Raw genomic sequence first — 26,308 nt, forward strand, 5'->3', positions numbered from 1 at the left:
CCATATCACCCAGGCGTCTGGCCAATGCGTTTGTTACAACACCACTTGCGTTCCATTGAACGCCGGCCTCCAGCTCCTTTGTGGCTGGGGAATGTCTCTCATATCACTGTTGGGACGAGGGCTTTCCGCACTGCTAGGCGGCCCGAATGGGCGTTTCGAAGCTAGATAAACTGGGAGGTGTGGGGGGGGTTCCTTAACTGTCAGCAATAGGAATTATTTTATTTGTGGCCTTACCATCTTGGGAAATGAAACCTTGGGAGCCCTCGGGGCAATAACCAAGGAATTGTCTCAGCTATGGTTGTTTGCAATGCAGAACCGGTATACTCTTGACTATCTTCTGGCCCATGAGGGTGGGGTATGCGCCATAGTGCAGGGCAAGTGCATCATGGGAGTTCAGGACTTGACCGCTAACATCACTAAATTTATGGATCACATACGGGATCACCTGGACGGAATGCAGGATCCTGGCGCTTGGGGTAACTGGGGATTTGGAGGTTGGAAGGACTGGTTGATGGATATGGCCATGTATTTAGTGGTGACTATCGGCTGCATCTTTGTGGGCCCAGCCATCCTTAAATGTGTGATGGGTAGAATGCGGGTTACACTGGAACAGATCAACGCCCATAAAATCTTAGCTGTCAAAATCCATGAGGGTGCAGCAGATGAAGGGGGGCTACGCCAGGAATTGGAAATGCAGTGACAGATCTTTTTAGATGAGGAACCGTAGCTATGGATTGGATAGTTCGGTTATCATGGAATGATAAAAGGAGGGAATGACGAATGTGATATAAAATAGTTGCTTTAGAGATATTAGTTACTGTAATGTAGAGATAGGCCAGTCTCATTCTGGTGAGTTCACAAAGGATTTCAGACCGCATGGCAAAGCAAGGAGGAGGTGTGTCCACCATAGGAGGAGAAAAGGATGCTGGGTAATAGGGGCCAGAGGAAGGGATTGGAAGTGAGCCAATCAGAATGTCTGACTAGGTCAGGAGGGGTATAGGATGACCTATGGGAATCGTGTATGTGAAACTTGATACCATTTGAATTGATTTGCAGAGATCCCTTTGTCTCTTTGTTCATTCGCTTTCCGGGGTGTAGGAGACTGGATGTGTCCTATGCTTCTGTGAAATGAATCAAGCTTGCAAGCTAAATAAAATAACTAATGCTGTACCTGCAAATCCAGCTCGACTTTTATTGAGGCCAGACTGACGGGTAAAGAAATTTGGGATTTGACACATAGATATCAAAAGAAAGGAGGGCAAACTCACTGATTGCCCTAATTGGAACAGAGCCATAGAATAGACAGAGGAAAAGAAAGCACAACAGTAACTGGCAATGTAACATTGCTCAGGGGTAGAACCAAACACATTTCTTCCTGCAGTTTATTTACTGTAACTGGCAGAGCCTTCCAGGAGCAGAAGAATCAACACAAACTATGTGAATCGGGCTGTAAATTAGAAGTCAGGTTTATTCAAAGGCAAAAATTAAACTGGCAGAAAATCAGTACATCAGGTTTCACTTGATCACAGCACTTTTCAATTAAATTTCCACTTCGGAATAAAAATAATGGATGAGTCTTCGCATAACTCTGGAGAAACCTGCAACATGTACACACACAAGCTTTGGTCTATTGTCATCGAGTCTCCAGGTGCTCATCTCTATCTCATATAAAACAAAAGCAAAATACTGTGGCTGGAGAGAGAAGCAGAGATTTTAAAAAATAAATTTAGAGTACCCAATTATTTTCTTCCAATTAAGGAGCAACTTAGCGTGGCCAATGCACCTACCCTGCACATCTTTGGGTTGTGGGGGTGAGACCCATGTAGACATGGGGAAAATATGAGAGAAATGTTAACCTTTCATGTCTGTATGACTCTTCAAGAAGAGTCAGATGCTGATTTTATCCAGCATTTGGTGTTTTAATTTCAGGTCCCTATCTCAATGGACCCAGAGGGTCAAGAGAGCTGCAGTAGCTAAGTTTCAAATATATCCCCTTTCCTTTCTGTGAAACGTGTAATGCAGCAAATATTGATTTAGAATCCCTACAGTGCAGAAGGAGGCCATTCGGCCCACTGGGTCTGCAGCGACCCTCTGAAAGAGCACCCTGCCTAGGCCTATCCTTGCAACCCCACCTAACCTGCGCATTCCTGGAGATTAAGGGGCAACTTTATCATGGCCAATCCACCTAACCTTTGGACTGTGGGAGGAAACTGGAGTACCCCGAGGAAACCCACACAGATACTGGGAGATTGTGCAAATTCCACACAGTCACCCCAGGCCAGAATTGAACCCTGGTCCCTGGCGCTGTGAGGCAGCGGTGCGAGCCACTGTGCCGCCCCATTCGTTATGCATCTTGAGAAGAGTTGGCTCCATTTCTGGCTGGGACGGAGATTATATTGTATGAGAAACAGACATCCTGGAATACAAATCAGGGTCAATGTGGTTCTCCTGGTCTGGTTTACCATTGCCTAAAAGGAGCACAGAAAGAAATTTAACAGAATATGAACCCCCACAAGCTCTTCCACTCTAATTGGCCTTGATTCGTGTCTGTTTATTCATCTCTCCGAGGAGATTACCTGGCTCCGGGTGAGGCAAGGGCCACCTGTCTCATGAGTCACAAGGTAGTATGACTATGGGGCACAGGCTGAATAGACCAGCTGGTCTTTTCCAGCCTGTCAGCGAGCTGTCAAACCAAAGCACTAACTTCCTAAAACTCACCAAGACACATTTCTATTTACAGTAAATAGATGATTTACAAAACACAAATGCTTTTAAGCGGTTTCTACCTGGTATCCAATCAAAACAAATTCATTAAAGAACAGATGTGTCCTCGACATAATGTCCCAAATATTTGCCCGTGATGATTGTGTACTCTAGCCAGATTAACTGCTGCAATAAATAAAAGTGATAGTCAGGATCCCATACATATATAGTAAAAACATACAGAATTATAATTTATGATGATTTTATTGCAGACTAAGATTCGCTTTTTTAAAAACTTCTCCCTAGCCATGTATATACACTGCACCATGCAACCATTTTTGTATAATTTATTTGGTATCTCCTGTTTTCTCTATTATGTCAAGGATATTGCCTCAACAATTCTTAAAATCTGGAGTTAGGTTTTCCAAGTTGCAATGGCAGACGGAGGGGGTGTTTGGGTCAGGGCCTGAAATCACAAAAAGATTCTCTCCCTTTACAAACCCCCGTGCCCTCTCCACAAATCCTGCCACCGAGGGGTTGGTGTATAAAGTGTCCATTCACAATGAACAGCTGTATCAGAATGTCATGTGAACAAGCACTACATGTCACCCAGTTTCCTCATTCAGGCCCTGAGCAATGTTGTGGGGCGGATGCTTGTGCCCCCTTGGTGTTGGGTATTCCTAGGGCTTTGGGAGCAGGGGGTTGAGGAATTTAAAATTTCTGGTGCTAGTTCTAACTAGCGCAATCAGTTGGATTACCAAAATTGCAGGTATAAAGGAACTGAGCCTCGGATCGCTAGCAGGACTCCTTTATGCTGCGGCCACAATCCACTAACCCCATTCAGGCAGGTTTCCCAGTTGCACTATTAGCAGTGTCAACGCCCACCACACATCTTTGGATGGGTTAGGGTCATAGACAATGGGCAGGTGTGAGTGCCACTCCAATTCGAACTGTGTCCTCCTGAACCCCCACCCACGACTCACTGCCAAGCTCTGCCAGTATTTTCAGGAAACTTTCTTCCGTTTCTTTCACCGCCATTTCAACTAATCTCTCTGGGGCACAATGTGAGGCAACGTTCCACTCCACATGTTGCAGGACACATCCTCATCAGAGCAGTATGGTTGAGATAACGAGTTGGAAACCATGGGCAGACCACTGTTGCACTGGGCTGGAGTTCAAACTATTCAAACATAGTGCCGCCTGTACTTTAATTGAAAAGGGATATATTTACAGAGGCTGGAAAAGAGATACAAATACCAACTAAGCCTGCTCTTGAGGATTAGTTCAGCCACGTTGATCGTACATACGGGGCAGAGGAAATCACCTCTGAACCATCTTCCACATCGGGATGTGCTGAGTTGTCCCTTTTCAGAACAACTGGCTTCAAGTAGAAGTCGAAGTACTGACAGTTCCAGCAAAGGGTTGTGGCCATGCTAGGAGCCTTCACGCGTTTCTATAAAGTATGTCACCTTTAGTAGAGTATCTGCATGAGTAAAACAAAGAGGCAACATCAGTGATCCTTTGAGTGCCACAGACGAACAAAACCCTCATGTGCAGTTCGAGCAATTCAGATTCAATAATATGGTTTTGTGCTGCTGATTTTGTTTTCATTTTCAAGGTGTGGACATCATTGCAAGGATGGCATTTATTGCCAATTCCTATTATTATAACTGAATGGCTTGTCAGGTCACTTGAGAGGACAGTTAAGATTTAACCACATTGTCGCGAACAAGAGTTTTTACAGGTTCAACATAACTTCCTTTTTTTGTACCAATACCTCTATTTATGGAGCCCAAGGTCATATATGCTTTGCTAACACTCATTCAATATACCCTGCCATCAAAGATCTAATCACCTGAACCCCAATTCTCTCTGATCTTGCACTTTTTAGAATTGTGTCAATAAGTCTATAGCGCCTCTCCCTACCCCATCCATCTGCCATTTGGCTACCGATTCTGCTAGCCTGTGTCCTGTTGCAGTTGATTGATATCGTCCCCACCTGTCTCCACACCTTTGACGTTTTGCTATTTTTTGTTGTTGAAAATTTTGAAATTTTAACTTGCATTCTAATATTAAAGCCAAAGCTATTTTGATATAGCAACAAAAGTAGTGTTCCTAGCATTGACCCTTGGGGAACAGCAGGGGCTATCATCCTCCGGTTTGATAAGCAACCATTTACCATGAATTGCAGTTTTCTGTCTTTGTGCCAATTTTTTAATCCAAGCTGACACTAACCCTCCTTTCCCATAAACCTCAGTTTTGTTAAGTAATAATAATCTTTATTAATAATCTTTATTAGTATCACAAGTAGGCTTACATTAACACTGCAATGAAGTTACTGTGAAAATCCCCTAGTCGCCACATTCCGGCGCCTGTTCGGGTACACAGCGGGACTTGTTGGAGGAAACCGGAGCACCCGGAGGAAACCCACGCAGACACAGGGAAAATGTGCAGACTCCACACAGATAGTGACCCAAGCTAGGAATTGAACCCAGGTCTCAGGTGCTGTGAAGCAGCAGTGCTAGCCATCCAGGGCCGGGTTCGATTCCCGGCTTGGGTCACTGTCTGTGCGGAGTCTGCATGTTCTCCCTGTGTTTGCGTGGGTTTCCTCCAGGTGCTCCGGTTTCCTCCCACAAGTCCCAAAAGACGTGCTTGTTAGGTGAATTGGACATTCTGAATTCCCCCCAGTGTAGCCTTTTATGTGATACTTTGTCAATCATTTTTTAAAAATCCATATGGACATCATCAATTTCATTCTCTTCATCAACCTTCGCTGTTACTTTATCAAAAAATGCAATTAGATTAATCCAGGATAATTGTCTTTTACAAATGCTGGTTCTGCTTAATTTTTTGTTTTGATTTTAATTTTCTAGCAGTTGAGGATTCTGGGTCTGTACTCATTGGAGTTTTGAAGGACGAGGGAGGATCTTATTGAAACTTGCAGCATACTGAAAGACCTAGATAAAGTGGATGTGGAGAGGATGTTTCCACTAGTAGGAAAAACTAGAACCCAAGGGCACAGCCTCAGACTGAAGGGACGATCCTTTAAAACAGAGATGAGGAGGAATTTCTTCAGCCAGAGGGTGGTGAATCTGTGCCGCAGAAGGCTGTGGAGGCCAAATCACTGAGTGTCTTAAAGTCAGTGATAGATAGGTTCTTGACTGATAAGGGGTTCGGGGTAATAGGGAGAAGGCAGGAGAATGAGGATGAGAAACATATCAGCCATGATTGAGTGGCAGAGCAAATCTGATGGGCCGAATGGCTTAATCTGCTTCTCCAAGTGCCTGTTGATTTTATTTTGCTGAATGCTGTTTCTAAAACCTTACCCATTACTGAAAGGTCTGTCGTAATTTTATTTCCAGATTTTTTTTTTAAATGCCATCTTTCTTCGACTCCAGGTTTCAGATTTAAATATTTTTTTCCTCCTCTTCGATCCCTCTCAATTTTGCTCCCCATCTCTTTTTGCCCCTCAAAAGGTGCTTAACCAGGTTAGAGTTCCACAGCTTCAAAATTGCCATTCTTTAAATCTGCTGGGAGAAAATTGTCGAGGCAAGGTGTGAACAGGAAACCGAACAAGTGACTACAAATTACCTCGAACCAAGTCCTGATCCATTTGTTCTGACACACGGCTCCAGGACTGGGGGAGAGCCTGAATACTTGGCAGATTATCAGGGCTGATGTCTTGAAGTAAGAGTTTCCTGGATAGATATCTGCCATGGTTGTTAATGAAAGCATAGTAGTAACGAGCAGTTCAAAGGTGAGATGGATGTCATTCACTGTCAGTGTCCTTAATCTTCAATAACCAAGAACTTACATTTATACATCCATCAATACATCCATAGTTACCAGCAGTTGGAGATCAGAAACTGAACTGGATTAGCCATTGATGCACGATCAATGACTACTAAAGCGAGGTTGGAGTCCAACTGAAGGCTTTAATAAGCTAGATGTTTCCCCCAGCAGCTCAGGTACAGAATGAAGGCTGCTGGGGCGGCACAGGTTCTTAGCTCCGCCCTGCTAGGCGGGGTATATCATACATTCGAACCAATAGAAAGCATACAGTTTCCACCAAATGGTGCTTAAGCCTATCAGGTACCGTAATACCTATAATACCACATTCACCCCCTGTTAAAAAACGAGTCCGGCGGGGGTGGTGGCCTGAAACTACAAAACATGGCAACGTGGTATAATTAGTTATGGAGGTACCGTAATACCTCCGTACAGTGTTTAGTAACGATTTACAATTCTGATACCTATGTACATTTGATGGTTTATATTTACAGTTTACAATTAAAATGAAGCAATCAGTCGATCGGGGACCCTGTCGTCCTCTGTGATCGTCGGAGCTTCGGTGGTGACTCCGGTGGAGGCTCGGGCGTCTGTGACTCCGGGAGCGTGACTTCGATCTCCATGGCAACTTCGGCACATCTAGACGGCGCTGGTGGGGAGAACGGTTGACCTGGGAAAGGAGCGCCTGCGGGAGGCGTTGGTGGGTGGAGGGGCCTAGACGGGGCCGGCGGAAGGTCCGATCCTCCTGTAAGGTGCTGCGGTGGAGGGGAGTGTGGGACTGGTGGCTGGGATGTGCGTGGGGTTCCGGCGGGCGCCAGGTCCCATTGGGAGACCGTATCTTATCGGCCGTCGGGGTACGCCACGTAGGCGTACTGGGGGTTAGCATGGAGCAGATGGACCCTCTCGACCAAAGGTCCGACTTGTGCGCCCGCACGTGTTTTCGGAGCAGGATGGGTCCGGGTGCTGCCAGCCAGGTCGGGAGCGAGGTCCCAGAGGAGGACTTCCTAGGGAAGACAAGGAGAAGTTCGTGAGGTGTCTGATTGGTGGTCGTACGAAGCAGTGACCGGATGGAGTGGAGGGCATCCGGAGGACTTCTTGCCAGCGCGAGACTGGGAGGTTCCTGGACTGTAGGGCCAGTAGGGCGGTCTTCCAGACCGTTCCGTTCTCCCTCTCTACCTGTCCGTTACCACGGGGGTTGTAACTGGTCGTCCTGCTCGAGGCGATGCCCTTGCTGAGCAGGAATTGACGCAGTTCGTCGCTCATAAAGGAGGACCCCCTATAACTGTGTATGTAAGTGGGGAACCCGAACAGTGCAAAGGTGCTTTGGAGGGCCTTGCTGACGGTGGTTGCGGTCATGTCGGGGCAGGGGATGGCGAATGGGAACCGGGAGTACTTGTCAATCACGTTCAGGAAGTACATGTTGCGGTCGGTGGAGGGGAGGGGGCCTTTGAAGTCCATGCTGAGGCGTTTAAAGGGACGGGAAGTCTTTATCAGGTGCATTTTCTCTGGTCGGTAGAAGTGCGGTTTGCACTCCTCGCAGATTTGGCAGTCCCTGGTGGCTGTCCTGACCTCCTCGATGGAGTAGGGCAGGTTGTGGGTCTTTACAAAATGGAAAAAGCGAGTGACCCCCGGGTGGCAGAGGTCCTCGTGGTGGGCTCGGAGGTGGTCCACTTGTGCGGTGGCACATGTGCCGCGGGACAGGGCGTCAGGAGGCTCGTTTAGCTTCCCGGGACGATACAAGATCTCGTAGTTGTAGGTGGAGAGTTCGATCCTCCACCGCAAGATCTTATCGTTTTTTATCTTGCCCCGCTGTGCATTATAAAACATGAAAGCAACCGACCGTTGTTCCGTGAGGAGAGTGAATCTCCTGCCAGCCAGGTAATGCCTCCAATGTCGCACAGCTTCTACTATGGCCTGGGCTTCCTTTTCGACTGAGGAGTGGCGGATTTCGGAAGCATGGAGGGTACGAGAGAAGAAGGCCACGGGTCTGCCCGCTTGGTTGAGGGTGGTCACCAGAGCTACGTCGGACGCATTGCTCTCGACCTGGAAGGAGGGGGACTCGTCGATGGCGTGCATTGTGGCCTTTGCAATGTCTGCTTTGATGTGGCTGAAGGCCTGGCGGGCCTCTATCGACAGGGGAAAAGCTGTGGATTGGATCAGGGGATGGGCCTTGTCCGCCTAGTTGGGGACCCACTGGGCGTAGTAGCTAAAAAACCCTAGGCAACGTTTCAGGGCCTTGGAGCAGTGAGGGAGGGGGAATTCCAAAAGGGGGCGCCTGCGTTCAGGGTCGGGGCCTATAACTCCATTTCGCACTTCGTGGCCGAGGATGGCTAGATGATCGGTGCTAAACACGCATTTATCCTTGTTGTCTGTAAGGTTAAGGATTTTAGCGGTCTGGAGAAATTTTTGGAGGTTAGTGTCGTGGCCACAGATGGTGACATTATCGAGATACGGGAATGTTTCCCGTACACCGTACCGGTCAACCATTCGGTCCATCTCGTGCTGGAAGACCGAGACCCCGTTGGTGACACCGAAGGGAACCCTTAAGTGATAGAGCCACCCATCCGCCTTGAAGGCAGTGTATTTGCGGTCACTAGTACGGATGGGGAGCTGGTGGTAGGCGGACTGGAGATCCATCGTGGAGAAGACCTTATAATGCGCGATCCTGTTTACCAGGTTGAATATGCGGGCAAGAGGGTACGCGTTCAGTTGCGTAAACCTGTTGATGGTCTGACTGTAGTCGATGACCATCCTATGCTTCTCCCCGGTCTTTACCACCACTACTTGAGCTCTCCAGGGGCTGTTACTGGCTTCAATGACCCCTTTCCCTCAGTAGCCTTTGGACCTCTGACCTAAGAAAGATCCGGCCCTGGGCACTGTAGCGTCTGCTCCTGGTGGCGACGGGTTTGCAATCCGGGGGAGGTTCGCAAACAGGAAAGGCGGGTCGACCTTAAGAGTCGCGAGGCCGCAGACAGTAATGGGGGTTATAGGGCCGCCGAATTTGAAGGTCAGACTTTGAAGGTTACACTGGAAGTCTAAACCCAGGAGTGTAGCCGTGCAGAGGTGGGGAAGGACGTAGAGACGGAAATTTTTGAACTCCCTTCCCTGGACTGTGAGGTTTGCTACACAAAACCCCTTTATCTCCACTAAGTGTGAACCGGAAGCCAGGGAGATTTTTTGATTAATGGGGTGGATGAGGAGAGAACAGCGCCTTACCGTATCAGGGTGTATGAAGCTCTCCGTGATCCCAGAGTCGATTAGGCAGGACGTCTCGTGCCCGTTGATGAATACAGTCGTCGTAGCAGTTCAGAGTGTTCGAGACCGAGACTGATCCAGAGTCACAGAGGCTAATCGCAGCAGTTGAGAGTTCTCTTCGGGCAGTGCGTGGTCAGCCGAGCTGGGGTCCTGGGGGTTCACCCAAGATGGCGGCTCCCATTGGTCGCACATGGCTGGGGGTGCACAAAATGGCGGGGCCCATCCCTCCAACGTGGCGTCCGCGGAACAAGATGGCGGCACCCGGGGTCCACATGTGGCCCTGGAATATGAAGATGGCGGCGACCGCTGGCCGCACGGGGCCCGAGGAGAAGTTTGTGGTTGCGATCCGCATTCGCCGCCAGAGACCGCGGCAACCGCATGGGCCTGGCATATCCCCACAAAATGGCCCTTTTTGACGCATCCCTTGCAGGTGGATGCGCGGGCCGGGCAGCGCTGGCGGGGATGCTTGGCCTGCCCGCAAAAGTAGCAGCGGGGCCCCTTGGGGTTGCCAGGCCGCCTTGCAGCGCAGGCCTCTGGGGGAATGGGGGAAGTCTCGGGGTCGGCCGCGGAGCGGTTCCACGCTGCCCAGGGGGCTGCCGCGCGGTCGGGAACGTCAGCACGGGCATTTCTGGAGGCCATGTCCAGGGAGCCTGCAAGGGCCAGTACCTCCCTGAGACCCAGGGTGTCCTTTTCTAACAGACGCTGGCGGATTTGTGAAGATAGCATACCTGCCACGAAAGCATCCCGGACTAAGAGTTCCGTGTGTTCGCTCGCCAAAACTTGCGGGCAGCTGCAGCTTCTTCCCAACACCAGGAGTGCACGGTAGAATTCCTTCAGCGATTCCCCAGGGGTTTGTCGCCTTGTTGCAAGCAGGTGCCGGGCGTAGACCTGGTTTACCGGGTGAATATAGTGTCCTTTTCGCAGCTCTATTGCTGCATCGAAGTCTTCCGCTTCCTCAACGAGGGTGTAAATCTCCGGGCTCACCCTTGAGTGGAGGACGTGCAGTTTCTGCTCTCCCGTGGGTGCGTTTGCAGCCGTCCCGAGATACCCTTTAAAGCACGCCAGCCAGTGCTTAAAGATTGCCGCTGAGTTTGCCGCGTGGGGGCTACGTTGCAGATACTCCGGCTTGATTCGGAGCTCCATCCTTTCTTCTTAAAAAACTAGTTTATTAAATTGATGCACGATCAATGACCACTAAAGCGAGGTTGTAGTCTAACTGAAGGCTTTGATAAGCTAGATGTTTCCCCCGGCAGCTCAGGTACAGAATAAAGACTGCTGGGACGGCACGGGTTCTTATACCCCGCCTAGCAGGGCGGAGCTATCATACAGTTTAATCAATAGAAAGCCTTCCACCAATGGTGCTTTAGCCTATCAGGTACCGTAATACCTATAATACCACAGCCATACTAATACTGTGGCTATCAGTGCAGGTTAAAGGCGAGGAATCCTATGGAGAGTAACTCACCTCCTAACCCCCATCTACAAGGCACAAGTCAGGACTGTAATGGAATACTCTCCACATGCCTGGACGAGTTCAGCTCCAACACTCAAGAAGCGCGACACCATCCAGGACAAAGCAGCCTGCTTGATTGCTCCCCCTTCCACATTCAAACCTTCCACCACCGACGAACAGTGGCAGCCATGTGTACCATCTAAGGATGCACTGCAGTAACTTGCCAAGATTCCTTAGACAGCACCTTCCAAACCACAACTACTACCATCTAGAAGGACAACAGCAGTAGATACCTGGGACTCCACCATCTGGAGGTTCCCAAGTCACTCACCACCTTGACTTGGAAATATATCGCTGGTCCAAAATCCTGGAACTCCCTTCCTAACAGCACTGTGGGTGTGCCTACACCTCAGGGACTGCAACGGTTCAAAGCAATTCATCACCCCTTCTGAAGGGCAGCTAACCATGAGCAATAAATGCTGGCCTAACAAGCGACGCCCACATCCCGTAAATGAATATAAAAAAGATTCAACACTGATATGGAAAAGCAAGGGTGATGGCTGCAAGTGTGGCTTTAAGGGTGATTGACTGGAGGAGGGGGACATATCGCAAGGGGAGGAATTGCCGAAAAGAGGGGTTCATTTTCAGGCCTCCCTCCTGGAGAAAACACTGAACTGCCTGGAAACCGGGAAATGGAGCAATAAGCTACAGCCCCGTTACCACAGTCATGGCGGCTGCAGCACATTCACCCGGCCCTACCGCTGCAAGGCCAGTGGGCTGTGCATCACATGTGAGCCCTTCTAAAATACTAATCTGAGATCCTCCAACAACATAGGACTCCTGTTGCCACCCTGGAGTGCCTGCATTATCCATCCCAAAAACTGGATTTGGTTGCAAGACAGCCGAATGTTCTTTCACCAACAGTTGAGCAGAGAGGGGGAAAAGAACATAGAACATACAGTGAAGGAGGCCATTAGGCCCATCGCGTCTGTGCCGACCCACTTAAGCCCTCACTTCCACCCTATCCCCGCAACCCAATAACCCCTCCTAACCTTTTTGGACACTAAGGGCAATTTAGCTTGGCCAATCCACCTAACCTGCACGTCTTTGGACTGTGGGAAGAAACCGGAGCACCCGGAGGAAACCCATGCAGATACAGGGAGAACGTGCAGACTCCGCACAGACAGTGGCCCAGCGGGGAATCGAACCTGGGACCCTGGCGCTGTGAAGCCACAGTGCTATCCACTTGTGCTATCGCGCTGCCCTAACAGGATCAATGGTTCACGTCTGCCTGTCCATTAGTGGGGAGCTGTTGGCTCAAAAGCATTCCCATTCTCACCACAATCCCATTTGACTGTACCCCCCCCCCCGCATCCCAGTCTTTACCCCTACCACCACCACCACCCACCCCAATCCTCTGCAATTACATTTATTTTAGGAAACCCCCTTCCATCTTAAGAAACAGTCTAGAATTGCCACATCACTTGTCCTACATCTCCTGTGAAGTTATAGGACGACACCAGCCAGGAAGAGTCCGTGGGCACAAGAGCCAACATTTAAAGGATACTGGCTTCTGTAAAACCGTTGAACATCTTGAAGCCATTCCAGCATATCTGCTATTGAAGGGCAAAGCCATGAACGTTCAAGGACTGGAGTCAAACCAATGGCATCAGCATGTTGTTCGTACATTTGGAAGCACGCTGCCACTTGATTATTCGTCGTGTTCTGCACCATTTTTAAAACACTCCTTGACAGATGTTGGAAAAGGACATCATTAGTTCAATCAAGATTAGTTACCAAACAAATCTGAGTTAAAGCCACATGGGCATTCCTCCCTGGCTCTCTGTGAAATTACCATTCGAAATGTAACAGTTGAAGTTTGATTCCACAGGATTGCAGGTTCATCTTAGTATTCTGGAATCACTCATAAAAGAATATGGATTTTTCATTCTGCTTTAACATTGCTTTCATGCAGTGAACCTATACAGGCAAATCATTTATCCTAGTTGTTCTGACAGGTAAGTAAACTTGGCTCCCTTGCTGGCACTCTTACCTTGGAGTCAGAAGATTGTGGGTTAAAGTCCCACTTCAGTATTTGAATGCCGTCTTGACTTACACTAAGAGAATGCTGCATTATTATAGGGTGCTATCTTCCAGATCAGATGTTCAAAAATTTAATACAAACTACAGTGAGCTTTACCAGTTCTCAAACCCACCAGACTGACAGACTGCTGGTCATATAATTTGTGACACATGAGGCATAAATGCATCCATTTGGTTGGCCACCACTGCACTTCAGAAGTAACTTATTCAATATGGAGCACTTATGGACACCCCAAAGATGTGATAAAAGCGCCAAATAGATGAAAGCTACTTCTCAACAAGATGGCTTAATATTAGACTAAGTTTTACTTTCTTTCTTCTACTGTCCACTACTCTCTGAACCTCACAAAATCACCCAAAGTCGATGTTAATATGCATCATAACTGACAAGAATAGGAAGTACAGTCTCCTGAAGTGGGACATAGGCCCATCTCTGCCACAAAGTAGAGGATTTACTCTGCATTTAAGTGCACAATAATGACCTGGCATTATTCAATCCAGAGAATATCTGAACTGACACATGTTCCGTTCTTCAAAACCAACATGTCAATTTCATGAACACAGGATTCAACAAAAAGCCCAGGTGTAATTTTGTTCATATTCTGCAGAAATGTGGGCTCCCTTTAGGCCAGCTTTCCTGCAGATGCCATCCGCATTCCCCTAAAAATGAAACACCCATAAATGTATCCAATATCAGATCTAGCCTGATTTCAGCAATAAGTCAATGCTTGTATCAGTTAATGTCCCGATATGGTACTCTAGGCTTAATTATCAATAGGCGAATGATGTGGAGCCTACATTTTTTCACCAAGTTGTTCCAAACTGATTTCGATAGCCTGGGTAAGTTTGTACTTCAGACGGAGTTGCAGATCAGAGAATTCTCGAAAGGCAGTATTCTTGAACACAACTTTGGTGCATGCCTGGAGTTGCTCCACCAGGTTACTCAGTGAGCTCAGGATGGGGAGACATTCTGTCAGTGTACTTTGCCATGAATTGTGCTGCTGCTCAATGACGTGGAAACATTTCTCCAGGGCCTGATGAACAGCCAGCAACGCTTGTCTTGGAGCCATTACTTACTGTTCCAGGGACCTGTCATTTAGAGAATCACAAGATATTAAATCCAATCAACAAGAAAAAATTATCCTTGTACAAGTGATTAAACTATTAAAGTATATTTGACCAAATATAATAATTGACAAGCTAGGTCTTTTAAAACTACAGATTGTAAACTGCTGCAAATGCCTGGACATTCAGCGTCAGTGATGAAACTTAAATGGGTCAAACTTCAAACATTGGGCACGATTCTCCAGAAAATTTCTAAATTGATTTGTGGTAGGTTTTTCAGAGTTTCCTGTCGGCTCAGCCGGCAAGTTTCCAAACACTATTCATTGACACTTATTCACCTTTTTGGACTTTGGGGAGTTTCTCACCGGTTTAGCCCACACTTGGCACTGGGTAGTTGAATGCCGAGATCGGACCGCCATTTTGAAAGGGTGCCCCGATCTCTAAGTGAGCTTATGGGTCCCCCATCCATAGGCAATGTCACCCCCACGCACACACATGGGCACTACCCCATACCCCCCAAGTGAGGGCACTCGGCTATGGGGTCCCTGGAGCCTCTCCGCAAGCCCCTTTACAGCACCCCTCCCTTCCAGGGATCCCATCCGTGAGGCCGCCCCCCCCCCCTCAACTTCCTGGAAGCCCCTGCTTACCTGCCCTGCACACAGCCCCTGCTTTCATGCGCATGGCCCCCTTGGCCCCTGGCAATGTCACTCTGGCACTGCTCCAGCCAACTTGGCAGTGCCATCTGGGCACCTTGGCAGTGCCAGGATGGCAGTGACAAGGTGCCTTATGGGCAGTGCCAAGGTGCCCACGCTCCACGGGGCCACCATGCACTGACCATGACCACTCAGGGGTCTCCAATGTTCTGGGAGACCCTCCGGGTGCCATTCCGCCTGGTCCACGTTTGTGTGGACCAGCACTGATCGGCGCCCGGCTGCAGCCTCCCTTGGGAGGCCGGTGAATCGATGGAGGCCGGTGTATCCCAGGTGAGTAGGTCTTAAGTAGGTTTAAGACCGACTTCCAGGAGCGCCGTTTGGTCTCACCCCTTTTGGGCGGCATTCTGACTCCGACATCTCGCGGGACATGGGTGAATCCCGCGAGGTGCAGAGGCTGCCAGGAGGCCCACGAGGCGGCTCTCCTGAAATTCTCCAGCCGCGTTGTGCTCTCGCTTGAGCGCGACATGGCAAGAGAATCACACCCATTAATTCCTCTATTCCCTCCTCTGGTGCTGACTGAGCTGTTGACTGTTTCCATTTTCTGTTCTTTTGTGGGTCTTAGCTCTCACCAGTTTGGCGAGGCCTTTCTAATCAAAGCATTGAATTAATTAGATAATAGGATCTGTGCAAATATTGCACAAATTGACACAAGAATGCTGTATACAAAGTACACCACATTAGTGTCTACATCCATAAACCACTTAATTGAATAGGAAGCACTTTGGGAAAGTAAGTTCTCAGACTAATAAAGCCTTTCTAACTCAGCCACACCAGATTATATTCTTCAGACGTATGAAGTGACTTGTTGTCAGCCGTGGTTCACTTGAGTCAGAAGGTTGTGGGTTGAAGTCCTACTCCAGGATATTGGCACAAAATTCAAGGTGACACTCCAGTGCAGTATTGAGGGAGTGCTGCACTTTGGTGGGCGTTTTCTTTTAGCTAGAACGTTAAACAGAGGTCTTATCTGCCTGCTCAGGCGGATGCAGAAGATCCCAATGGCACTATTTCAACATGAAGCAGGGTTAACCTGCTTTCTGGTCAACATTTATTGTTGAATCAACATAACAAAAAGTGTGAAAAATGGCTACTGCATTTCTTGTGATCCATTTCAAAAGTACTTAATTGGCTGTTAGGGGTTCAAGACATCTGATGATTGTGAATGATGTTATACAAATGCAGGTCTTTTTTAAAAAAGATTGTGACACGGTGATAAATTTGTAGGTAAATGGATTAAAATGTCAGAAGTATTGAATAATGATTTTGCTCAGTGTCTATCAGGGAGACTATTGAGGACAGCATGACATTAGAAGATAGCAACACATTTATTAAGACACTTAAGACAGAAAGTGGGGAATCAATTGACAACATAATTAAAATAAAATTCCTGGTCCAAAAGGATTACTTATGCGCACAATTAAAGAAGTTAGAGAAGTTAGAGAAGAGATAGCAGAGGGCACTATTGCAGATATATAAAAAATCATTAGAAATAGTGCCAGAGGACTAGCAGGTAACTAATATTTAAAGAGAGAGATGTCCAGGGAACTTTAGCCCACGTAGCTTAATGGCAGTGGTAGGAAATTTAATGGAATCATTACTCAATGTAATGAAAATATATCTAGCAAATGAAATTGCAGTAAGATAGTCAGCATAGATATCAAAAGGGAAGTCACTTACTGAATTATTTGAAGTAACAGAGAGAGTGGATAAGGATAAAACGGTAGATGTAATGGGCTGGATTCTCCGTTTAGGAGACTATGTGCTGACGCCGGCATGGGAACAGTGACGGTTTACACCCGAAAAAACGGCACAAAAGCTGCACCGATCCTCCGTCTGGTGGGGGCTAGCAGGCAAGCAGTGTAGAGCCCCCGGCTCTAGCTGTGGATACGGACAGAGAATTGCCGGATCCATGGCCTGGCTCGGCACCCCCGAACCACCCCCCACCAGTGCCCCCAGTCCCCGCCAAAGTCCCCCCTGTCCGCGGAACGGCTCCCACCCGACTGTGGCGGCGATGGACTGTCTGCAGCGCCATGCCGGGTTCCCGAAAACAAATAGCATGCGTTTCCCCGCTGTCGGGAACTCGGCCCATTGGGGGAGGTCCTCAGGTGACGTCCTGAGGCCGTCCCGAGGGGGCAGAACATCGCAAAAGCAGCGGCGCCCCCGATTTTGGCGCAAACGGGGATTCTCCGGCTGATTGGCGAAGGCGATTTCGCTGTCAGTGGCCGGAGAATACTGCCCAATATATTTGAGATTTGCAAAGGCTTTTAATAGAAGGTACTGCAGAGTAGACTTAGAAACTACGAGCATGCTGGTTTCGCTGGTCAAATTGGAGACAAGTATCAGAATAGGAAACAGGTTTCTGGGACAAAATAGAAGACAGAGAATAGGGAATATGGGTAGATAATCAAACTGGCAAAAGATGGGAAGCAGCACGGTTCAATTCCCGTACCAGCCTCCCGAACAGGCGCCGGAATGTGGCGACTAGGGGTTTTTCACAGTAACTTCATTGAAGCCTACTCGTGACAATAAGCGATTTTCATTTAATTTCATTTCTTAAGGTTTGGCATTTGGAATGCCAATGCTCCTGTTTACATAAATAATTTAGACTCTTTGGATATCGGAACTATAAATACAATTTTGAAATTAGTGGTCAACACCAAATTGAAGGTGGCTGGGTATAGTAAATACTGAGGACTGTGATAAAATATAAAATAAGGCATTAATTAACTTGTGGAAGGGCTATGCTATTAGTAAATGAATTTCAATAGAGACAAGTATTACATTTTGATAAGGAGGCACCGTGGTACAGTGGTTAACGCTGCTGCATCACAGCGTCAGACACCCGGGTTCGATTCCAGCCTTGGGTGATTGCCTGTCTGCAGTCTGCACATTCCCCGTGACTGCATGGGTTTCGTCCGGGTGCTACAGCTTCCTCCCACAGTCCAAAGATGTGGTAGATTGTTCATGCTAAATTACTCCTTAGTGTCCAAAGATGTGCAGGTCAGGTGGATAGGCCATGACCAACGTCTGGGATTACGGGGATAGGGCAGGGGGGGGGGGGGGGGGGGGGGGGCATAGGTAGAGTGCTCTTTCAGAGGGTTGGTGTAGACTCGCTGGGTCGAATGGTCTCTTCTGCACTGTAGGGATTCTATGGGAGGCCATAGATTGCTGGAATTAGCCTGAACGGAGTAAGGGAGCTTCAGAAGTACTAATCCACATGTCGCTAGATGTAGTGACCGCGCTTACTAGGGCAATAAAAGAGGGAAACTAGGCGTTGGGATTCATTTCTAGAGGGTTGGTATTTAAAAGCAGAGAAGTTACATTAAACTTGTAGCAATCTTGGTTAGACCACATTTTGGGATACTGTGCACAATTCTGGTTGCCAGATTATATGTAAAAAAGGAGATGGTTGAACTGGAATCGGGGCTAAAATGATTCACAAGGATAGCGCAACTGGGAGGATATACTTATCAAGACTGAAAACACTCTTCTCTGGAGAGAAGGCTGAGGGGTTGAGACAATAGATTATGAAAGGGTTTGTAGGGTAAAACTGAAAATGCTTTCACTCGCAGGAAGACCAGAACTAAGAGCCATAAATATGAAGAGAGCCTCTAATAAATTCAATGTGAAATTCAGGAGAAACTTCTCTTGTCTGAAGAATGTGCAAGCTTCTACCATGTGTAGTTGAGGCAAATAGCACAGACACATTTAAGGAGAATTTAGATATGCATGTGAGGAAGAAAGGATTGGAAGAATATGCTGAATCGACGAGATGAAGAGTAGTGGGAAGAGGCTCATTTGACACATAGACCAGTTGGGCTGAATGGCCTACTTCTGTGACCTAGACTTTAACTCAATAAAGATTAAAACATGAATGTTAAAGTGGGAACAGCCAATGTAAAGTCAGCTGGATATCCCACTTTGCATTCCTTTCCCAGGAATATCCATAATGGATAATTTATCCTTACATTCTTGAAATGACTTTCTTGGGATTATATTTTATTAAATGATATAGATTTAAGACACAGTGCCTGTATATTTTCAGTCTGCTTTGCTTATTCAATGTTGGGATTTTGATAAACAGCAAAAAAAAAAGAATGGGCAGTGTCAGAAATGTTCATTCACATTAGTAACTGTAACGTAATCACTGGTGTGTTTTCTGACTGATAATCAATTAATGGGGGTGAGGGGGGAGAGTACTCCATACATTTTATTTGAAAAGGCTGAACTGGCCCAGGCCCCTTTCTCCTCAGCTGCATTGACCCCCATTGATCACATGGTCACCACACCAATCACCATACCATAAGTAATGAGTTAAACAGTGCCTATTTTCACAAGCTCAAGACTGCGCATTTAGTCTTGAACACAGGTGGAACATGGCAAGGTGGTACAGCATCAATGCACTGGAAGTTAAATGCTTTATCTTCCAGTTTTATTGATGTCTCACCTTTCCTAATTTTAGACATGATCGCAGTTTTTTTGATAAATAATTCAATTTTTCATATATGGAAATACAGGTACAGTGTCCCAAATACAAAAACTGGTGATGTCCAAAACCAGCAATTTAAAAACTAACACCACCAGGCTTGCTCTCCTCTCCGCCTTCTTCGGTCTAACTGCATGGCTTTGGGAGTTGTTCCCAGTCCACCACCAACGCTTCACTGCAGCAACTCCAATTCCATGGACAAACAGAGCTTTTACCGCACTCTGGTAAAGTAACACTGACAGATCTAAAGCCGCTCCAAAGAATTTGCTTGGCTTATCTTGCAGCATTGTCTCCATTTCTTTCAGAACTGTCCTTTGCAATCTTTACTTGAAAAACATACCCCCTCAACACTCTACTGACCTGGTCCCACCCAACCCAAAAAACGGCATGTTCCAAAATCCAACATCGATTCAGTTTGATTGTTACCAGTTTTGAGACATTGTACCTGTGTCAGATATTGTATTTTCAGATGATTTTGATCTGCAAGAGACCAACTCATACATTATTTCTAAACATACAAGATCATTATATTCAATTTCACAGTAACTTCATTGCAGTGTTAATGTAAGCCTCCTTGTGACACTAATAAAGACCATTATTATTATTTGTGTAAAGTAATAGAAATGGCAAACTAAATTTGTGAAAATCTAAACTCGCATGTACTTTGTACCCTCAGCACCCTCGTACTTTCAGGCAACACCTTTAAGTACTTTTTTTCTGTTAGAAGGTTGGTCACCAGAACAGACCCGAAGCCACAATGATGTATTATAGGGTCCTACCCTTGCCATTTATTATGCTCTGCATTCAATTTTACAATCAATCAGAGAAACAATAATGCCACGCGCATCGCGGCTTAGGCGATATCCGCCTTGATGCAGCTGAAGGCCTGGCGGGCCTCAGCCGCCAGTGGGAAGATGGTGGCCTTGATTAGTGGGCGGGCTTTGCCCGCAAAGTTGGGGACCCACTGGGCGTAATATGAAAAGAACCCGAGGCACCTTTTCAGGACCTTGGGGCAGTGGGGAAGGGGGAGTTGCAGGAGGGAGTGCATACGGTCGGGGTCAGGTCCTAGAACCCCATTTTCCACGACGTGGATGGCTAGTCTGGTTGTGCGGAAAACGCATTTCTCTTTGTTGTAGGTGAGGTTAAGGGTTCGAGCGGTTTGGAGAAATCCCTGGAGGTTGGCATCGTGGTCCTGCTGGTCATGGCCGCAGATGGTGATGTTGTCCAAGTACGGAAATGTGGCCCGCAGCCCGTACTGATCCACCATTCAGTCCATCAATCTTTGGAAGACCGAGACCCCGTTCGTGACGCCAAAGGGGACCCGGAGGAAGTGGAAGAGGCGGCCGAATGCCTCAAATGCCGTGTAATGGCGGTCCCCCGGGCGGATTGGGAGCTGGTGGTATGCAGACTTCAGATTCACCGTGGAGAACACCCGGTAGTGCGCGATCTGATTAACCATGTCTACGATCTGGGGAAGGGGGTACGCATTGAGCTGAGAGTACCGGTTTATGGTTTGGCGGTAATCTACAACCATCCGGTTCTTTTCCCCGGTCATGACGACCACCACCTGGGCTCTCCAGGGGCTATTGCTGGCCTCGATGATTCCCTCCCGCAAGAGTCGCTGGACCTTGGACCTGATAAAAGTCCTGTCCTGGATGCTGTACCGCCTACTTCTGGTGGCGACTGGTTTGCAGTCAGCGGTGAGATTTGCGAAGAGCGGGGGAGGGTCGACCTTAAGGGTCGCGAGGCTCCATACGGTGAGTGGTGTTAGGGGCCCGCCGAACTTCAGGGTTAGGCTCCTGAGGTTACATTGGAAATCCAGTCCCAATAGAAGAGGAGTGCAAGAGGTCAGGGAGCACATATCATTTAAAGTTGGCGTACTGGCGCCCTGTATTGCGAGGGTTGCGGTAGTGCACCCCCGGACACGCACCAAGTGCGACCGGGAGGCGAGGGCGATGGTTTGATGCACCGGGAAGATTGGGAGCGAGCAGCATCTTACCATGTCTGGATGAATGAAGCTCTCCATGCTCCCGGAGTCGAAGAGGCAGGGCGTTTCGTGTCCATTTATCCAGACGGTCATCATAGAGCTCCGGAGGTGTTTGGGTCGCGACTGGTCAAGGGTCACCGCGCTGAGTTGTGGGTAGCCGGCGTGGTCGGAGGTGCTGGGGCGGTTCCAATATGGCTGCCCCCGTTGGTCGCATGTGTCGGTCGGCATTGCAGATGACGGCCCCCGTCGGTCGCACGTGTCAGGCGGTGAGGAAGGCGTCCAAGATGGCGGCCCCCATGAATCGCACATGGCGGGCCACGTAGCAAGGATGGCCAAGATGGCGGCCCCCGTGAGTCGCATACGCTGTGCGGGCTGGAACATGGCTGTCCCCACGTACAACACGAGGCCGATGACGCGTCCGGGGGGGGGGGGGGGGAGCAGAGCCGGCAGACACGCTGCCACACTGCGGGATCTGCGGGCCTGTGAGTCTGAGGGTCAGGCCTGCGATTTAGAGTTTTTGGACCTGGCCAGGCAAACTTTAGCAAAATGTCCTTTTCTCCCGCAGTCGCTGCAGTTCGCGTTCCGGGCCGGGCAGCGCTGCCGGGGGTTTGAGGCTGGCCGCAGAAATGACAGGGTAGCCTCCCATGGTGGGCAGGCAGCCGCGCGGCACAGGTCTGGAGTATTCTTTGGTCGGGGGTCCACTAGGGAGTCGCGTGATCGGACGGGAACGTTAAGGCTTTGGAACGCTACTTCCAGAGGGAGGCTAATTTTACCGTCTCTTCCAGGTCGAGGGCACCTTTTTCGAGTAGGCGCTGTCTCACGTAGTTGGACCTGACTCCAGCCACGTAGGTGTCCCGGATGGCGAGGTCCAGATGTTGAGTAGCCGTATTGGCCTGATAATTGCAGCTTCGTGCAAGGACTTTGAGGTCGCGTAGGTACTCTTCCAGCGATTCCCCGGGACGCTGGTGGCGAGTGGTGAGATGCCGCGCGTATACCTCATTCACGGGCCTTACGTAGATGCGCTCTAGCATCGCGAGGGTGTCTACGTAGGTGGAGGCTTCCCTGAGTTGAATAGAGATTCGATGGCTCACCCGTGCGTGGAGGAGACTCAGCTTCTGTTCATCGGTGACGGAAGGCGAGGAGGAGGCGGCAAGGTAGGCCTTGAAACAGCGGAGCGAGTGCAAAAATATCTCTTTCACCTCCGTGGCCTGCGGATCGAGTTCCAGTCGCTCAGGTTTGAGGGCCGATTCCATAGTGGCATTGTAGTTGATTAAATTGATGCGACCATCAATTCACACAAAACCAGGAGTAGAAGTAAACTGTGGCTTTAATCAACTAGAACAGTGCCTGCGACTGATCTGTTAGTGGGAGCTGCCTACAGGGTGACTGCTCTTATACCTCCCTTCAAGGGGCGGAGCCAGGGGCAGAGCCCACACCCAGGCCCCAACATGCTACATCATAGGTAATACCTTACAATGGTCCATAGGTGGAGCCCACATGGGCAACAGCGTAATACAGATATGTACATGGTGAATTGTTCCAGCAATACATCCACCACAGTATGGTAGCACAATGGTTAGCACTGCTGCTTCACAGCTCCAGGGACCCGGGTTCTATTGCCAGCTTAGGTCACTGTCTGTGTGGAGTCGGCACGTTCGCCCAGTGTCTGCATGGGTTTCCTTCGGGTGCTCCAGTTTCCTCCAAGTCCTGAAAGACGTGCTGTTAGGTAATTTGGATATTCAGAATTCTCCCTCTGTGTTCCTGAACAGGCGCCGGAATGTGGCAACTAGGGGATTTTCACAGTAACAGCATTGCAATGTTAATGTAAGCCTACTTGCGACAATAAAGATTATTATTCCAAAATGGGGTCATCTTATAATTGACAAAGGGTCATATAGACTCAAAACGTTAGCTCCTTTCTCTCGTTACAGATGCTGCCAGACCTGCTGAGATTTTCCAGCATTTTCTCTTTGGTCTTAGATTCCAGCATCCACAGTAATTTGCTTTTATTATTATTATAAAATGTGCAGGTTCGGTGGGATTATGGTGATCGGGTTGGCGAGTGGGCCGAGGAGTAGGGTGCTCTTTCAGAGGACCAGTGCAGACTCGATGGGCCGAATGGCCTCCTTCTGCACTGTGGGGATTCTGTCACATGCACCGCTTTGCTCTGTGGGCCTCCCTTGCACTGAACCGGAGATACCGTAAAATAGGAAAAGCTTATTCAGGCTCTACATAGGCATAACCCTGGCCAGTGCCAACCCGCTCCAGAGCTCGGCTCTGAACCCCCCGCAATTTCTGTTGATGACTATCAGTACCTGCACCGCCAGAACGTGGACCCAACTCCCCGGCACGCCGCCCGCCAGACTGCGCGTGCGCGCCCCACTCCGCCCACCAGACTCTGCGCGTGCGCGCCCCACTCCGCCCGCCAGACTGCGCGTGCGCGCCCCACTCCGCCCACCAGACTCTGCGCGTGCGCGCCCCACTCCGCCCGCCAGACTCTGCGCGTGCGCGCCCCACTCCGCCCGCCATACTCTGCGCGTGCGCGCCCCACTCCGCCCGCCAGACTCTGCGCGTGCGCGCCCCACTCCGCCCGCCAGACTCTGCGCGCGCGCGCGCCCCTCTCCGCCCGCCAGACTCTGCGCGCGCGCGCGCCCCTCTCCGCCCACCACACTCTGCGCCTGCGCGTCCCCACGGGACTGCGCCTACGCCTTCCACACAGAACCCGGGTTGGGTGGTGGTTGTTTACTCAGTCCGTTGCACGGTGATTGGCTGTCCCCTCAGCCGGCCGCGCTGTTGATTGGATGCGCTCCCGGCCTATCGCAGGCCTCTCCGTCCAGCAGCACTCTGATTGGCTCCACTTGAAGCGGCCTTGATGTGATTGGCGACTACTTGCCCGGGCTGTTTGATTGGCTGGTTTGCTGTATTTGAGTTTTCAGTCGTCCTGGCACCTTTACCATCCTCCCAGCATCTTCCCCGAGAAGGAGCTCTGCCCAGATTGAATACTTGTGCTCATCTGCGCTATTCCTGTTGGAACTTCTGTACCATCACCTATGTACACTACAGGGTAACTCATCTCTGTATATCTATCCCATCGTGTGAAGTCAACATCACCGGTAAAGTGAATTATGTAGCATTGGTTTTCAGGCTGCTCAAGGAATACCTCATTGGACTTTAATTCTGGACTCTGAACCCACGTGAAATAATATTTTGTTTTTCTGTGCTCTCTGCACTGTAAAATCTTTATTTTCTCCATCCCTCTTTTACTGTACAAATGCAAAGGACACAATTTTCTGAAGAAAAATTTATGCTATTTAAATTTACCTCCATATTGTTCATACCATGGGACATAGCAGGTGCCTTCACTATAAGTATTCCAAAGTTGTCTTGATTCTAAAATTATTTCTTTAGATTGGAAAATTGCATGTCATTGTTCTATTTAAGAAAGGGGAGAGGGAAGCCAAGGAATTGTAGATAAGTTTGCCTAACATAGAATCAGAATTTACAGTGCAGAAAGAAGTCATTTGGCCCATCGAGTCTGCACCCTACCTAAGCCCATACCTCCACCCTATCCTCCTAACTCAACCTATCCTTTTAACACTAAGGGCCAATTGATTATGGCCAACCCATCCAACCTGATATCTTAATAATCTTTTATTGTCACAAGTATGAAGTTACGGTGAAAAGCCCCCAGTTGCCACATTCCGGCGCCTGTTCGGGTAAGCTGGTATGGGAATTGATCTGCATTACAATCCAGCTGTCTAGCCCACTGAGCTAAACCAGCCCTTTGGACATAGAGAGAAAGTGCAAACTCCACACATCTGTTGTCACAGTGGTTAGCACTGTTGTTTCACAGCGTCAGGGTCCCAGCTTCGATTCCTGGCTTGGGTCACGGCCTGTGCGGAGTCTGCACGCTCCCCCCATGTCTGCGTGGGTTTCCTCCGGCTGATCCAGTTTCCTCCCACAAGTCCTGAAAGACGTGCTTGTTCGGTGAATTGGACACTCTGAATTCTCCCTCTCTACCCAAACATGTGCAGGAGTGTGGCGACTTGGGGATTTTCACAGTAACTTCATTGCAGTGTTAATGTAAGCCTACTTGTGACAATAGTAAAGATTATTGTCAGGAAATTTCTACAGTTTATAATTAAGGATAGGGTAACTAAATGCCTTGAAAGTTTTCAGTTGATCAGATAGCCAACAGAGATTTGTAGAGATGCATAAAGCAATTTTGTATATGTTATGCACAATCACCGACCACTAGGTGGCAGTGTAAACCCACCACATGACCCTGTGGCCAGGAAGTTGGGAATCGGTCATGCTAGAGGAGAGACATATTTTGCAATAGTTCTACAATAGTTAATTACTGTTAGTTTATAATTTTATTTATCCCAGTAACCTTATCACAGTTGTTCTACAATAAATTATTTAATTTAGATGTTCTGTAGTTCATCATTCACTTCGACCAGTCTACAGAACATGACAGGTGTCACCTGACAAACCTGATTGAATATCTTTGAATAGGTAACTAAGATAGTGAACGGGGGAGTGGAGATGAATGTTATTTTCCTGGACTTCCAGAAGGCATTTGGCTATATCCCATATAAGAGATTTAACTACATATGGAGCACATGGAATTGAAGGCAAATTTTTGACCTGATTAGAAAATTGACTGAGTGGCAGAAAAGGGAGAGTAACTACATATGGACCAACAAAGTGGCATGAAAAAAATCATGAAGCTCCTGGGAGAGTTTGTAGTCTTC

The 26,308-nt window shown here is 48.5% G+C and overlaps 2 protein-coding genes across 5 annotated transcripts in view; one reads left to right on the forward strand and one right to left on the reverse strand.

The window, feature by feature from the left end:
* Positions 1 to 1,442: 1,442 nt before the first annotated feature.
* airim (AFG2 interacting ribosome maturation factor) overlaps positions 1,443 to 26,308 on the reverse strand; it is a 28,048-nt gene continuing 3,182 nt past the window's right edge. The window contains exons 1-5 of one of the 3 annotated variants that reach the window (XM_072501803.1): positions 23,867 to 23,934; positions 14,102 to 14,392; positions 12,768 to 12,947; positions 6,295 to 6,413; positions 1,443 to 4,186 (exon numbers count right to left, since the gene is read on the reverse strand). In XM_072501803.1, the coding sequence (XP_072357904.1) occupies positions 4,137 to 4,186; positions 6,295 to 6,413; positions 12,768 to 12,947; positions 14,102 to 14,373 (621 nt within the window). In that variant the 5' untranslated portion in view covers positions 14,374 to 14,392; positions 23,867 to 23,934 and the 3' untranslated portion in view covers positions 1,443 to 4,136. Of the gene's footprint in view, positions 4,187 to 6,294; positions 6,414 to 12,767; positions 12,948 to 14,101; positions 14,393 to 21,563; positions 21,896 to 23,866; positions 23,935 to 26,308 lie in introns of those variants that run through there. The other 2 variants (XM_072501812.1, XM_072501798.1) reach the window with 2 other exon arrangements.
* Positions 24,477 to 26,308, forward strand: part of cdca8 (cell division cycle associated 8) — a 34,369-nt gene continuing 32,537 nt past the window's right edge. The window contains exon 1 of one of the 2 annotated variants that reach the window (XM_072501787.1): positions 24,477 to 24,615. The gene's annotated coding sequence lies outside the window, so the exon portion shown is untranslated. Of the gene's footprint in view, positions 24,616 to 24,645; positions 24,665 to 26,308 lie in introns of those variants that run through there. The other variant, XM_072501789.1, reaches the window with a different exon arrangement.

The sequence above is a fragment of the Scyliorhinus torazame genome, chromosome 1 (assembly GCF_047496885.1).
Source record: "Scyliorhinus torazame isolate Kashiwa2021f chromosome 1, sScyTor2.1, whole genome shotgun sequence".
Taxonomy (NCBI): Eukaryota; Metazoa; Chordata; class Chondrichthyes; order Carcharhiniformes; family Scyliorhinidae; genus Scyliorhinus; species Scyliorhinus torazame.